Source organism: Macaca fascicularis, chromosome 1 (assembly GCF_037993035.2).
Source record: "Macaca fascicularis isolate 582-1 chromosome 1, T2T-MFA8v1.1".
NCBI classification, from domain to species: domain Eukaryota; kingdom Metazoa; phylum Chordata; class Mammalia; order Primates; family Cercopithecidae; genus Macaca; species Macaca fascicularis.
In genome coordinates this window covers 103,550,205-103,562,789 of record NC_088375.1, presented here as the reverse complement: position 1 = coordinate 103,562,789, position 12,585 = coordinate 103,550,205, and the positions used below count along the sequence as shown (strand labels likewise).

The window sequence follows — 12,585 nt, the reverse complement described above, 5'->3', positions numbered from 1 at the left end:
GAGTTTCACTCTTGTTGCCCAGGCTGGAATGCAATGGCACGATCTCGGCTCAGCACAACCTCTGCCGCCTGGGTTGAAGCGATTCTCCTGCCTCAGCCTCCGGAGTAGCTGGGATTACAGGCATGTATGACCATACCCGGCTAATTTTGTATTTTTAGTAGAGATGGGATTTCTCCATGTTGGTCAGGCTGGTCTTGAACTCCCAACCTCAGGTGATCTGCCCACCTCGGCCTCCCAAAGTGCTGGGATTACAAGCGTGAGCCACCGCGCCCGGCCTACCTGATTATTCTTAACAATGACAAAGTATTTCAATGTATAGATATGCTATAATACATTTAAGCATTTTCCCATTAATGGATGTTTGGGATGTTGTTGTTTCTTGAATGTCAAGTAATGCAGCATTAAGTAATTCTGTAGATATATTTTTGTATTTTTTTTTTTTTTTTTTTTTTGAGACGGAGTCTCGCTCGGTCGCCCAGGCTGGAGTGCAGTGGCCGGATCTCAGCTCACTGCAAGCTCCGTCTCCCGGGTTTACGCCATTCTCCTGCCTCAGCCTCCCCAGTAGCCAGGACTACAGGCACCCGCCACCTCGCCCGGCTAGTTATTTTGTATTTTTTAGTAGAGACGGGGTTTCAGCATGTTAGCCAAGATGGTCTCGATCTCCTGACCTCGTGATCCGCCCGTCTCGGCCTCCCAAAGTGCTGGGATTACAGGCTTGAGCCACCGCGCCCGGCCATACGAACATTTTAATAACACATAATGTCTAATTGTTCTTCTAAAAGACTGGACCTTTTAAAATACAAAAGTACAGACAACAAAAGCAAATATTAGACAAGTGGTATTATATCAAGCTGAAAAGAATTTGCACATCAAAGGAAACAATTAACAGAGTAAAAAGACAACTCATAGGACAGAAGAAAACATTTGCAAAGTATATGTCTGACGTGTTAATATCCAGAATATATAAAGAACTTAAACAACTCAACAGGAAAAACCAAACAAGCTGATTAAAAAATGGGCAAAAGACTTTAACAGACATTTCTCTAAAGAAGACACAAAAATGGACAACAGGTACATGAAAAAAATGGTCAATCTCACTGATTATTGGGAAATACAATTAAAACCCTAATGAGGTATCACCTCACTCCAGTTAGAATGACTGTTATCAAAAAGTCAAAAGAAAACAAGTGTTGGTTAGGTTGTGGAGAGGACAGAACCCTTATATTGCTGGTGGCATTGTAAGTTAGTACAGCCACTACACGAAACAATACGGAAGTTTCCTAATAAAATAAAAATAGAACTACCATATTATCCAGCAATTTCACTGCTGGGTGGATATTCAAGGGAAATAAAGTCACTATATTGAAGAGGTATCTGCACTCTCAAGTTTGTTGCAGCACTATTCACAACAGCCAAGATATACAAGCAATCTAAGTGTCCGCCAACAGATGAATAGATAAATAAAATGTGGTATATATACACAATGGAATAGTATTCAGCCATAAAAAATAATGAAATCCTGTGATTTGCAGCAATATGAAAAGACCTGGAGGATGTCATATTTAATGAAATTAGGCAGGCACGAAAAGACTGATACTGCATTATTTCACTCATATTTTGAATCTAAAAAAACCAAAGTTGATACTATGGAAGCAGAGAGTGGAACTGTGGTTATCAGAGACTGGGGAGGGGAGAGGGAAGAGGAGGATAGGGAGAAGTTGTTCAATGGGTACAAAGTTATAATTAGACAGGAGGAATAAATTCTGTTCTATTGGACAGTAGGGTGATGATGGTTAACAGTCAGTTACAATATATTACAAAAAAGCTGGAAGAGAGGCTTTTGAATGTTTTTATCCCAAAGAAATGATAAATGCATGAGATGATGGGTACATTAAACATCCTAATTTGATCATTAAATACCATGTATGTGTATCAAAACATCAAATTGTACTTCCATAAATACATACAATTACAATGTGTCAATTAAGAAGAAAAGGTTGAACCAATTTACACTTGTAATAACTTGTACTCTCTTGTATGAGAGTTTCTGTTTCTTCTTTCCCTGATCATTTGTGATCATATCAATGCGCAGGCTTATTTTTATTATTTATTTTTTGGTCAGCCCTAACATCTATGGTTGCTTCACCCAAAGAATTCACTTGTCCTATCCTATGTGACCCTACAGGCTACTAGTTGGTTTTCCATGGAATTTTAGTGAAATATAAGCCATTAATGATGAGTTACTATTGACAAAGTATTCAGAAATGATTTACAAAATGAACATTTTGAAATGTCACTAATTTTTAAAAACTGCCTGTTCTATTTGAATTATGAAATAATTCGGTTTACTCTGAAATAATAATAATCATGAGAAAATGATTGTTCCTTTACTTCCTCTCCTTCCTCTAACTGATTTTTCTTTGTCACATTTTTTTTTTTTTACATTTTCAGTGTTTATAATAGTTACTTTCTATTCTGTGACCATAATTCTCACAGTTGATTAGCCTTTGTTTCTATATCTAAATCAGTGGTTTCCAATCTTGTCCACACAATATTCTCACCTGTGGTTTTGTCAAAAAATATTGATTCTGTGGCCCCATCTGTGAGATCCTGAATTGAATTAGTCTGTAGAGAGGCTTAGTAATGTGTCTTTTACAAAGGTCTTTGACGAGTGTAATGTGCAACTGGGGTTGAGAACAAGTCATAGTGCAGTTTCCTCATTATGAGTCCTTTATCTTCATTTACATCTTGTTGGGCTGAATTTTGTCATTAGGTGATTTTTCAGAAGGCTTAGTGCATTCTCAGTTTCCCGAATCCTTGTATTTTTGACAATGCCTTTTTGATTTGATATAAAATTTTCAGTTATTATTCCTCCCTCGGAGGTCCAAGTCTGGACATCACTCCTCTCTCTTTGGTATTGAGTGCTCTGCAAAATCTAAGACTAACTTGATATTTTTCTTTCTGAGATGACTGCTTTTTTCCCCATAATCATAAACACATAAATATATTTTTAACCTCAAAGGTCAATAACTTTATCAGCATGTATGTTCTGATCTACATATTCAAGTTTTCTTTACTTCTCAACCATTTCTACTACGTCTTTGAGTTTCATTTTACCCTTCAGTTTAATTTTCTGAAGGTCTCCATTTTAATTATCGACATAACTGGATAACTGGGGGGCTCCATTGTCTGATTTCCATATTATAATTTTTGTCTTTATTTCTGTATCTTTCTACTTTGCATTCTGTATTGTTTTCTCAGATTGACTCTTCATTCAATTAGAGGTTTTCAAAGGTATCCATTCTAGTCTTACTGCTTCAAATTTGTATTTCATTTCTAAAATAGCTTTGATTTTTTTCCTCTTGGGCTTTGCTAGATGATTTTTAAAAATCCCCTCTTACCATCCTGTCATATCATCTGTCCACTAAATTACAAATGTTGACTGAGGACCTACTGTGTTCCAAACACTGAGTAGGCACAGGGATGTTGTGGAGACCAAGGTGGATGCAGTTCTGTTCTCATGAAGCTTACATTCCACTGGCATTAAGGGTGACAGTGAAGAAACAGAAAATAAAGAGGCTTAAGATGCTGCTAAATATGAGAAGAAAGTAAAACATGGATAAAAACATGGTAATGGGATACAGAATGCGTGAAGCCTAGAAGCTTCCTAGATAGATTTGGCTCTGACTTTGGAGTAGTCTCAGAACATTTATATTTTAAAAATAACCTCTTTACTCAGCAAGTTATACTAGGGGCATGTCTGACACATCAGGCTCAAGATTTTTCTATCATACCATTTTGATTCTCTGAAAAGAAAATAAACTTTCCCCCAGTTTCTACTAAACAAAGATTCAAGTAAAAATAGAAGCAGCTTAGCTCCTAAAAAGACACCAAATCATACACATATAACTTGCACACGTTTCTTGAATGTATGTCATACTTCAACAACAGTTTTTTAAAATAATGCAATAAAAGGATACTGATTTTAGCGGGTTAGAAAACAAGGGATCATAAAAACTCCAGAAGTTTGAGGAGCTGGTTCCTAGGGAGCCATTTCCCCCTTTGTTCACAAGCAGACTTCTCCAAATCTACCATAAGATTGGAAATCCTTTGGAGAATTTAAGGTCTTGACCAACAGTTACCTACAAGACTGTGCTTGTAGCTAAGTTAATATGTAAATGTCAGTGGAAAAGTAGGACATGCTCTGTGCCTCAAGAAAAATCAGCATACTGTTAGAACATACAAGTAATGAGGAGAAAATACAATAAATAAATTCATTTGGTAAAAGCTGGGGAATCTACTGAGCTATTTTAGGGGTCTGGCTGAGCCAGGACTTATGAGGACTGAGAACCCCAGCTAGTTAGTTGAGGAGGAAGCCAAGAAGGGGATTAAGTTGATTGGGGGAGGAAACTGGACAGTGCAAACAGATTTTTAAAGGAATGGGTGAGAGAGAACTCAGCCAGGGGTGGGTGATTGGCAGGAACCCAGCACTTACCAGTGACAAAGAGGCTCACCGCCTCACTGCGCTGGGGACCAAAGCCGTTGTCAGCTGTGCAGTAGTAATTCCCTGAATGTGCTGCAGTCAGAGAGAAGCTGAAGGACACTTTTCCCACAGAGGGTGTTGAGTTGCTCCCCAGGGGCACGTCCTCATGATAAAACTGGTATAGGATTCGTGGGGAACCTCTCTGGACCTCACAGTAAAGTGTCACCGTGGCTCCTTCAAAAGTCAGGGCCTCAGCAGAGCTGAGGGTGAGGACAGGACGAGACACGGGGACTGAGGAAGAGAAAAAATGAGTCAAGAGTTTCTTTTGCCTCTTACTGTAGATTTCAACACTTGACCAGTGCAGATGCCCAGTCTCCAGTCCAGCGTCTCCAGGCTTCGCCTCCCGGGAGGGCAGCCAAGCAACTTCTCAGGCTTCTCTGACCAGCTCCCCTATGTGCCATGCTGGTCTTTCCCTATCTGTTCATTTTTCCAGCAGACCAATAGTCTCTTCTTCTCTCATGGCCCCGCTTGTAGTGTGATCTGCCTCCCTTTTGCAGAGGAGATGATGCTTTCAAGGAAGAAATTCCTTGTCTTGCCACCACCAGACTCACTTGCACCAGCTCCTCACTTCTTCCTGCAACCATGCAGGCTTCCCTGCAACCATGGAAGAGCCACGCCTGGCCTTTCCAAGGGGGAACTTCCTACATCTCTTGACCTGTGCACACCTGCCTCTGTCCTAGACATGAAGTCCTTACCTCTATTGGCTTCTTCCAAACTACATTTTGATGTGTTTAACTATCTCCATATACGAAAAACTAACAGACAATACAAAAACAACCTTATTTACATTTGAAGTTCCTCACAGTCGGTTTCTCCACTTTTCTGTGGACAGTCTTCTGGAAGAAGTGACCTACGTTTATCATCTCTACTTCTTTATCTCATATCTCATATGCACATTTTGTCCATTACAACTCAGTTTTTACCCACAATAATCTACTAGAGTTGATTTTTCATGTTTATGAATGTAGTAATGATGATAATGATAAAAATAAAAAAGATATTTATTATAATGACACTATAGTGCCTTTAAGTTCTGGTGTGTGTATATTTGTCAGATGTAATTTGTGAATATCTATACGTATACAGACACTAAGTTAATCATCAAAACAATTCAGTGAGGTAGGTACTATTGTTGTCCCTATTTCACAGATGAAAATACTGAGGCACGAGTGGTTGAGTCACACAGCTAGTAAGTGAAGAGGCAGCAGTCAAACCCAGATATTCTGGTTCTAGTCTGTGTTCTCCTGCCAAAGAGTACTTTGTGGCTAAATTAATCGGATGTGACTCAGTTTTTTTGTTTTGTTTTGTTGTGTTGTTTTGTTTTGTTTTGAGATGGAGTCTCACTCTGTCGCCCAGGCTGGAGTTCAGTGGCATGATCTCAGCTCACTGCAAACTTTGCCTCCTGAATTCAAGCGATTCTCCTGCCTCAGCCTCCCAAGTAGCTGGCATTACAGGCAACCACCACCACATCTGGCTAATTTTTGAATTTTTAGTAGACACAGGATTTCACCATGTTGGCCAGGCTGGTCTCAAACTCCTGACCTCAGGTGATCCACCCATCTTCAGCCTCCCAAAGTGCTGGAATTATAGGCACGAGCCACTGCTCCCAGCTGTGACTCAGTTTTTATCTTTCATCATCTCTTAGCTTTGCTTTATCCAAACTGGCTCATTATCATGTGCTTAGAACATGTTCTACCCTTAGTGACAGTGGGGCACACTCTCATAGTGAGTGCCTTTTCCCTCGGCCAGAGGCCTTCCTTCTCATGTCCCATCTCCTCTACTGGGACTAGACTGGGGGTTCTGTCCAACTGGGCACTCCCTTGTTGGGCCCTCTCCTTCACTCCTGGCTGCTCCTCAAACAGGTTGCTCTATGACCTGTTCCTCACTGTACTGCTGGAGTGGTTTTCCCAACATTTAAAACCTTCATAGAGCCCAGATTGCCCTGCAGAATATGACCCAAGCCCTTACTCTGCTTCTAAGTAGGTTCTAATGATGTCGTCTTCCCCAACCTTGTCCTTCCTTTCTCTACTGTTCTGTCTATGCTTCTTCAGTCATCAAGAACTGACCCCTCTCCAGTTCCTGGAAAGTGTCCTCCCTCCCTCACCACAATACCCTTCTCCTTCAGGTCTTATCTCAAATTCCAAGAATTGTTTTCTCACTTCCCAACTCGGATTGGCATGCATTTCCATCTGCTCCTGTAGCCACCAGGTGCTTCTAACTTTAGGTTGATGTTTTCTCTATTACTTGTCTGCCTTTGCCATTAGCCCCTATGAACTGTGTGGGCAGGACCAGGTTAGTGTAGTCTTAGATGCATCCTTAGATGTCAGTACAGTCTGGTCCATGGAATAGATGCAATCAGTATTTATTAGGTGAAGAAGTGAGTCTTTGAATAGGACTTTAAACATCTCTGAGTGTGTTTGATCATGATGTCACTGTCTCCACTTTCCCTGGGACTCTGAATGTTAGGCACATTGCTTTTTTTCTATGTCATTTGATGTCTCCTCCTGGGTTCCCTGGTCCTCTCCTTTATAATCTCACGCATCCCTGTGGGAGGGACTGGATTCTTGCTTGTCTTCTGAGCTGGTATTATTGGTTTACAAGAGAGGAAACTGAGACCACTTCCAGGCCCAACCAACACTGGACTCTCTGTCTCCAATGTAGGCCCAAATTACACTGTCTCCTTCAACATTGGACCTGGCCATTTAGCCACACATGGATGGTTCAAAATTGAGATCCAAAGCTCAAAGGAAACCTTTTTGATGTCATAACTGTTTGACAGCTACCTGAATAGCCGTGAGGGCATTAAGCCAAGCAACTGGAGGTGAAGCTGTCTCCTGGCCTGCTCCCAGCCTGCCGCGGTCTGTGCCTTTCTTACCTACTGCCCAATCAACTGTAAAAAAGGCTTGAGCAAGGGAGACATGTTGGGTTAACTATGATCCAGTGACTTGTCTTTGTGTCTCACATGATATTGCATCTGGTTATTCATTGATGTCTGATATTAATCAGACAGGGGACATTTCTGTGCTCCTGGGAACTGAGTCTGAGTCTATATCTACTAAGAATAATTTTGTGAATGAAAATCAGGCATCTGGCAGATCTACAGGACAAGTGGAGAGCACGAGAAAAGCAATTGACTGCTCAGAATTTGAGGAGCAGGGAAAAAAAACTGCTGCATCATGAGGCAGGGGTAGGAAGGCACCCAGGCTGCAGTGAGACAAGGCTGAAAGTGGTGGACAGCAGGTTCAGTGAGCCAGAGAGTGGAGGAGGACATTAGGTTGTCCCAAAGAAGAAGCAGAGGAAACCGGAAGGTACATGCTGACTTCTGAAGGACTGGGTGAGAGAGGACTCTCGGCCAGGGGTGGGTGATTGGCAGGAACCCAGGGCTTACCAGTGATGGAGAGGCTCACTGCCTCACTGCGCTGGGGGCCAAAGCCATTGTTAGCTGTGCAGTAGTAGTTCCCCGAATGGTCTGCAGTCAGAGAGAAGCTGATGGCCACTCCTCCTGCAGAGTGGGCCGACCTATTCCCCAGGGAGGCATTCTCATGATGAAACTGGTACACGATGGGGAGTGAACCTCTCTGGGCTTCACAGTGAAGTGTCAACTTGGCTCCCTCAGAAATCAGGTCCTCTGCAGAGCTGAGGGTGAGGACAGGGCGGGACACAGGGACTGAGAGAGAGAAAAAATTAGTCAAGATTTGTTTCTGCCGCTTGCTGTAGATTTTGTAAAAGGAAAATAAATCTTGGGAACCCCAAATCACTAAGCCAAAGGGAAAAGTCAAGCTGAGAACTGTTTCAGGCAAACCTGCCTTTTATTTTATTTCTTAATAAGATAACTTCAAAGACTTTTTAAAAAGCTACATACCTCCCTCAAAATTTGTCCACTGAAATATTTCTTTGTGGGCCTCAAGATCTTTACCCTAAAATGGTTCTGTTTTAAATGGTTCTGTTTTACCCTAACAATGTAAATTGATAGCTGATTTTCACAGGTGCGGGACAAAAGACAGAACTTTCAGTCATCCCTGCTTATAGGAGACAAATGCATATCTGATTGTTTCCCTGATTTAAAAATGCAGACTCACTGGGCTAGAGGAAGACAGCATTGACTATTTCTCTGCCCCTCTCTCACATGTAAATTGTGTATTCTGCTAAAGGCTGATCAAAGACTCAAAAGAATGCAACTGTTTGTCTGTTATCTACACATACTTTTTAAAAAATGTCTTCCTTTTTCTCCAGTATCTGCCCTTTCACCTTTAAATATTGAAACCCTCAAAATCATCTTTGGAGAAGGCAGGGAGCTGAATCCGGGGCACATATCCTTAACCATGGCAAAATATACTATCCAAATTGATTGAGACCTGTCTCAGATAGGTTTTGGTTCACAGATTCAACATTTCCCCAGTGCAGATGTTCAGTCTCCAGTCCACAGTCTCCAGGCTCCACCCACCCACAGGGTGACCCAGCCACTTCCCAGGCTGCTCTCACCGGCTCCCCTGTCCTCTTGCTAGTCATTCCCTGTCTCTTCCTTTTCCACCAGACCTCTTGTCTTTTCTCCGCTCCCAGTTCCCCTTGTTGTATGATCTGCCTCTCTTGTGGAGAGATGTTACTCTCAAAGAAGAATTTCCTTGTCTTTCCAGGAGCGGAATCACACCCTTACCCACAGCAGCTCCTCACTCCATCCTGTGCCCTGAGACCATAGAAGAGCCCTCTTTGGCCTGCCTAGGGGGATTTTCTTCTGACTCTTCATCCTGTGCACACCTGCCTCTGTCCTAGATAAAGCATTCTTACCTCTACTGGCTTCTTGCAAACACCATTTGCATGTGTTTAACCCACTCCATGTTAAAAAAAAAACCATCAGACAATAGAAAAACAACCCCATTTGCATTTGAAGTTCCTCACAGTCGGTTTCTCCACCTTTCTGTAGTCAGTCTTCTGGAAGAAGTGACCTACCTTTAACATCTCTACTTCTTTATCTCATATCTCATATGCATGCTTTGTCTATTACAACTCGGATTTTATCCCCAACAATCTACTACAGTGGATTTTCATGTTTCTGAATATAATTATTGTGATAATGATAAAAATAATAAAATAGATGTTTGTTATAATGACACTATGGTGTCTTTAAGTTCTGGTGTGTGTATATTTGTTGGATGTAATTTGTAAGTATTGATATATAGAGAGACACTTATTTAATCATCAAAGCAATTCATTGAAGTGGGTACAATTGTTGTCCCTATTTCACAGATGAAGATGCTGAGGACCCAAGTGGGTGAGTCACACAGCTAGTAAGTGAAGAGGCAGCAGTCAAACTGAGGTATTCTGATTCTACTCTGTCGTCTGCCAAAGAGTACTTTGTGGCAAAATTCACTGGATGTGACTCAGTTTTTATCTTCCGTCATCTCTTAGCTTTGCCTTATCCAAACTGGCTCCCTCTCTTCTGCTTAGAACACAGTCTGCCCTTGGTGACAGTGGGGCACACTCTCACAGTGCCTCTTCTCAAGTCCCATCTCGTCCACTGGGACTGGCCTGGGAGTGCTGTCCAACTGGACACTCTCTTGATGAGCCCTCCCCTTCACTCCTGGCTGCTCCCCAAACTGTCTGCTCTATGACTCGTTCCTCACTGTGCTGCTAGGGAGGTGTTCCCCAAGATTTAAACCATTCATGGGGCCCAGATTGCCTTGCAGAATATGGCCCAAGCCCTTACTCTGCTTCTAAGTATGGTCTAACCATACCTTCCTCTGCAACCTTATCCTACCTTTCTCCACTGTTCAGTCTGTGCTACAGTCACCAAGAGCTGACTGTCCCTCCAGTTCCTGGATCATGACCTCCCTCCCTCACCACAATCTTCTTCTCCTGAAATGTTCCCACTCATCCTCAGGTCTCAACTCACACATGAGCTCTTCCAAGAAATTTTTCTCACTTCCCAACTCAGATTGGTTGCCTTTCCATCTGCTCCTGCAGCCACCAGGTACTTCTATCCTCAGGTTGACGTTTTCTCTATTACTTGTTTGCATTTGCTATTAGCCTGTACCAACTGTGTGGGCAGGGCCAGGTTAGTATATTCTCAGATGCATCCTTAGATGTCAGTACAGTCTGGTTCACGGAATATATGCAATCAGTATTTATTAGGTGAAGGAATGAATCATTGAATAGAATTTGATACAGCTCTGAGCATGTTTGATCATGATGTCACTGTCTCCACTTTCCTTGGGCCTCTGAATGTCAGGGACACTGTTCTCTTTCTGTGTCATTTGATGTCTCCCCCTGGGTTCCCTGGTCCTCTCCTTTATGATCTCACACATCCCTGTGGGAGGCACTGGATTCTTGCTTGTCTTCCAAGCTGGTATTATTGTTTTACAGGAGAGAAAACTGATGTTGCTTCCAGGCCCAACCAAGACTGGACTCTCTGTCACCAGTATAGGCCCAAATCACACTATCTCCTTCAACATTGGACCTGGCATTCAGTCATGCATGGATGGTTCAAAACTGAGATCCAAAGCTCAATGGAAACCTTTTGATGTCATAACTCATTGGCAGCTGAATTGGTACCTGAATAGCTCTGAGGGCATCAAGCCAAGCAAGCAGAGGTGAAATTTTCTCCTGGCCTGCCCCAAGCCCACCATTGTCTGTGCCTTTCTTACCTACTGCCCAATCAACTCCAAAAAAGGCTTGAGCAAGAAGGACATGCTGGGTTAACTATGATCCAGAGACTTGTCTTTGTGTCTTACCTGTCTTTGCCTCTGGTTTATTGATTAATGTCTGATATTAACAGAACAGGAGATACCTCTGTGCTCCTGGAAATTGAGTCTGTGTTTACTGAGAATAATATAGTGAATGAAAATCAGGCATCTGGGGAGCCAGAGGACAAGTGGAAAGCACAAGAAAAGCACCTGGCTTCTCAGAAATTGGTGACCAGGGGAGAGAAAGCCACTGCACCATCAGGCAGGGGTATGAAGACACCCAGATTGCAATGCAACGAGACTCAAGAGGCAGACAGCTGGTTCAGTGAGCCAGAGAGTGGAGGAGGACATTAGGTTTTCCCAAGAAAGAAACCGAGGATACTGGAAGGTACATGCTGATTTCTGAAGGGCGGGGTGAGACAGGACTCTTGGCCAGGGGTGGGTGGTTGGCAGGAACCCAGGGCTTACCAGTGACTGACAGGCTTACAGCCTCACTGGGCTTGGCACCATGGCCATTGTCAGCTGTGCAGTAGTAATTCCCTGAATGCTCTGTAGTCAGTGAGAAGCTGATGGATGCTCCCTTTTCACAGCGGACTGACTTGTACCTCAGGGGAACACCGTCATGATAAAACTTGTACAAAGTGCGCAGAGAATCTTCCTGGGTTTCACAGTGAAGTTTCACCTTGGTTCCCTCAAAATTCAGAGCCTTTTCAGGGCTGAGAGTGAGGACAGGATGAGATGCGGGGACTGAGCAAGAGAAAAAATTAGTCAAGAATTGCTTTTGCCTCTTACTGTAGATTCCAAGGCATGGCCAATGCAAATGCCCAATCTCCAGTCTCCACCCTTACCTTGCTGCCATCAGAACCACACACCCTTTCCTGCACCTGCTTCTTGCTCCTTCCCTCTGCCCTATGACTATGAAACGTTGCACCTGGAGTGCCCAATTATTATGAGTCTTCTTTCCTATTCCTGTTCATTTCTCCTTCACTTGCATTGGCCTCAGGGATTTGTTTGCCGTTGGTAGTTTTTCCTTAAAGATTAGCATAGTCTTCTAGAGCTTTTTCTCCTGCTCCTACTCTCTCCCTTGGCCCAGACTGACATTCTTTATTTACAGGTGAGAAAACTGAGTCAGAGAGAGATGAGGAGACCTGCCTGTGTAGGCTGTTTTCAGGGCCAGCCAGGGCCAGAGTTGGTGTCCTGACTCCTACTCTGGTGATGATCACATTGTCTCCTTAGAAGTGAGCCTGGAGTTTGCCATGAGTGGAGGGGTGACACAGGGCTCTACAGAAGCTGTTTTTCCCTCATCACTGTAACTACCACAATAGCTTTGGGGGAAGGATGGTGCTGTATACTAGTAAGGGA

General features: G+C 42.9%; 1 protein-coding gene across 6 annotated transcripts in view; it reads right to left on the bottom strand.

Moving 5' to 3' along the window:
* FCRL5 (Fc receptor like 5) overlaps window positions 1–12,585 on the bottom strand; it is a 37,014-nt gene that overhangs the window by 17,086 nt on the left and 7,343 nt on the right. For all 6 annotated transcript variants that reach the window (XR_012428846.1, XM_005541366.5, XM_045399942.3 and 3 more), the window contains 3 exons: window positions 11,692–11,970; window positions 7,932–8,210; window positions 4,496–4,774 (listed from right to left, as the gene is read on the bottom strand). Coding sequence is in view for 5 of the 6 variants with exons in the window: in XM_005541366.5 (XP_005541423.3) it covers window positions 4,496–4,774; window positions 7,932–8,210; window positions 11,692–11,970 (837 nt within the window). In the remaining variant the exon portion in view is untranslated. The remainder of the gene's footprint in view (window positions 1–4,495; window positions 4,775–7,931; window positions 8,211–11,691; window positions 11,971–12,585) is intronic.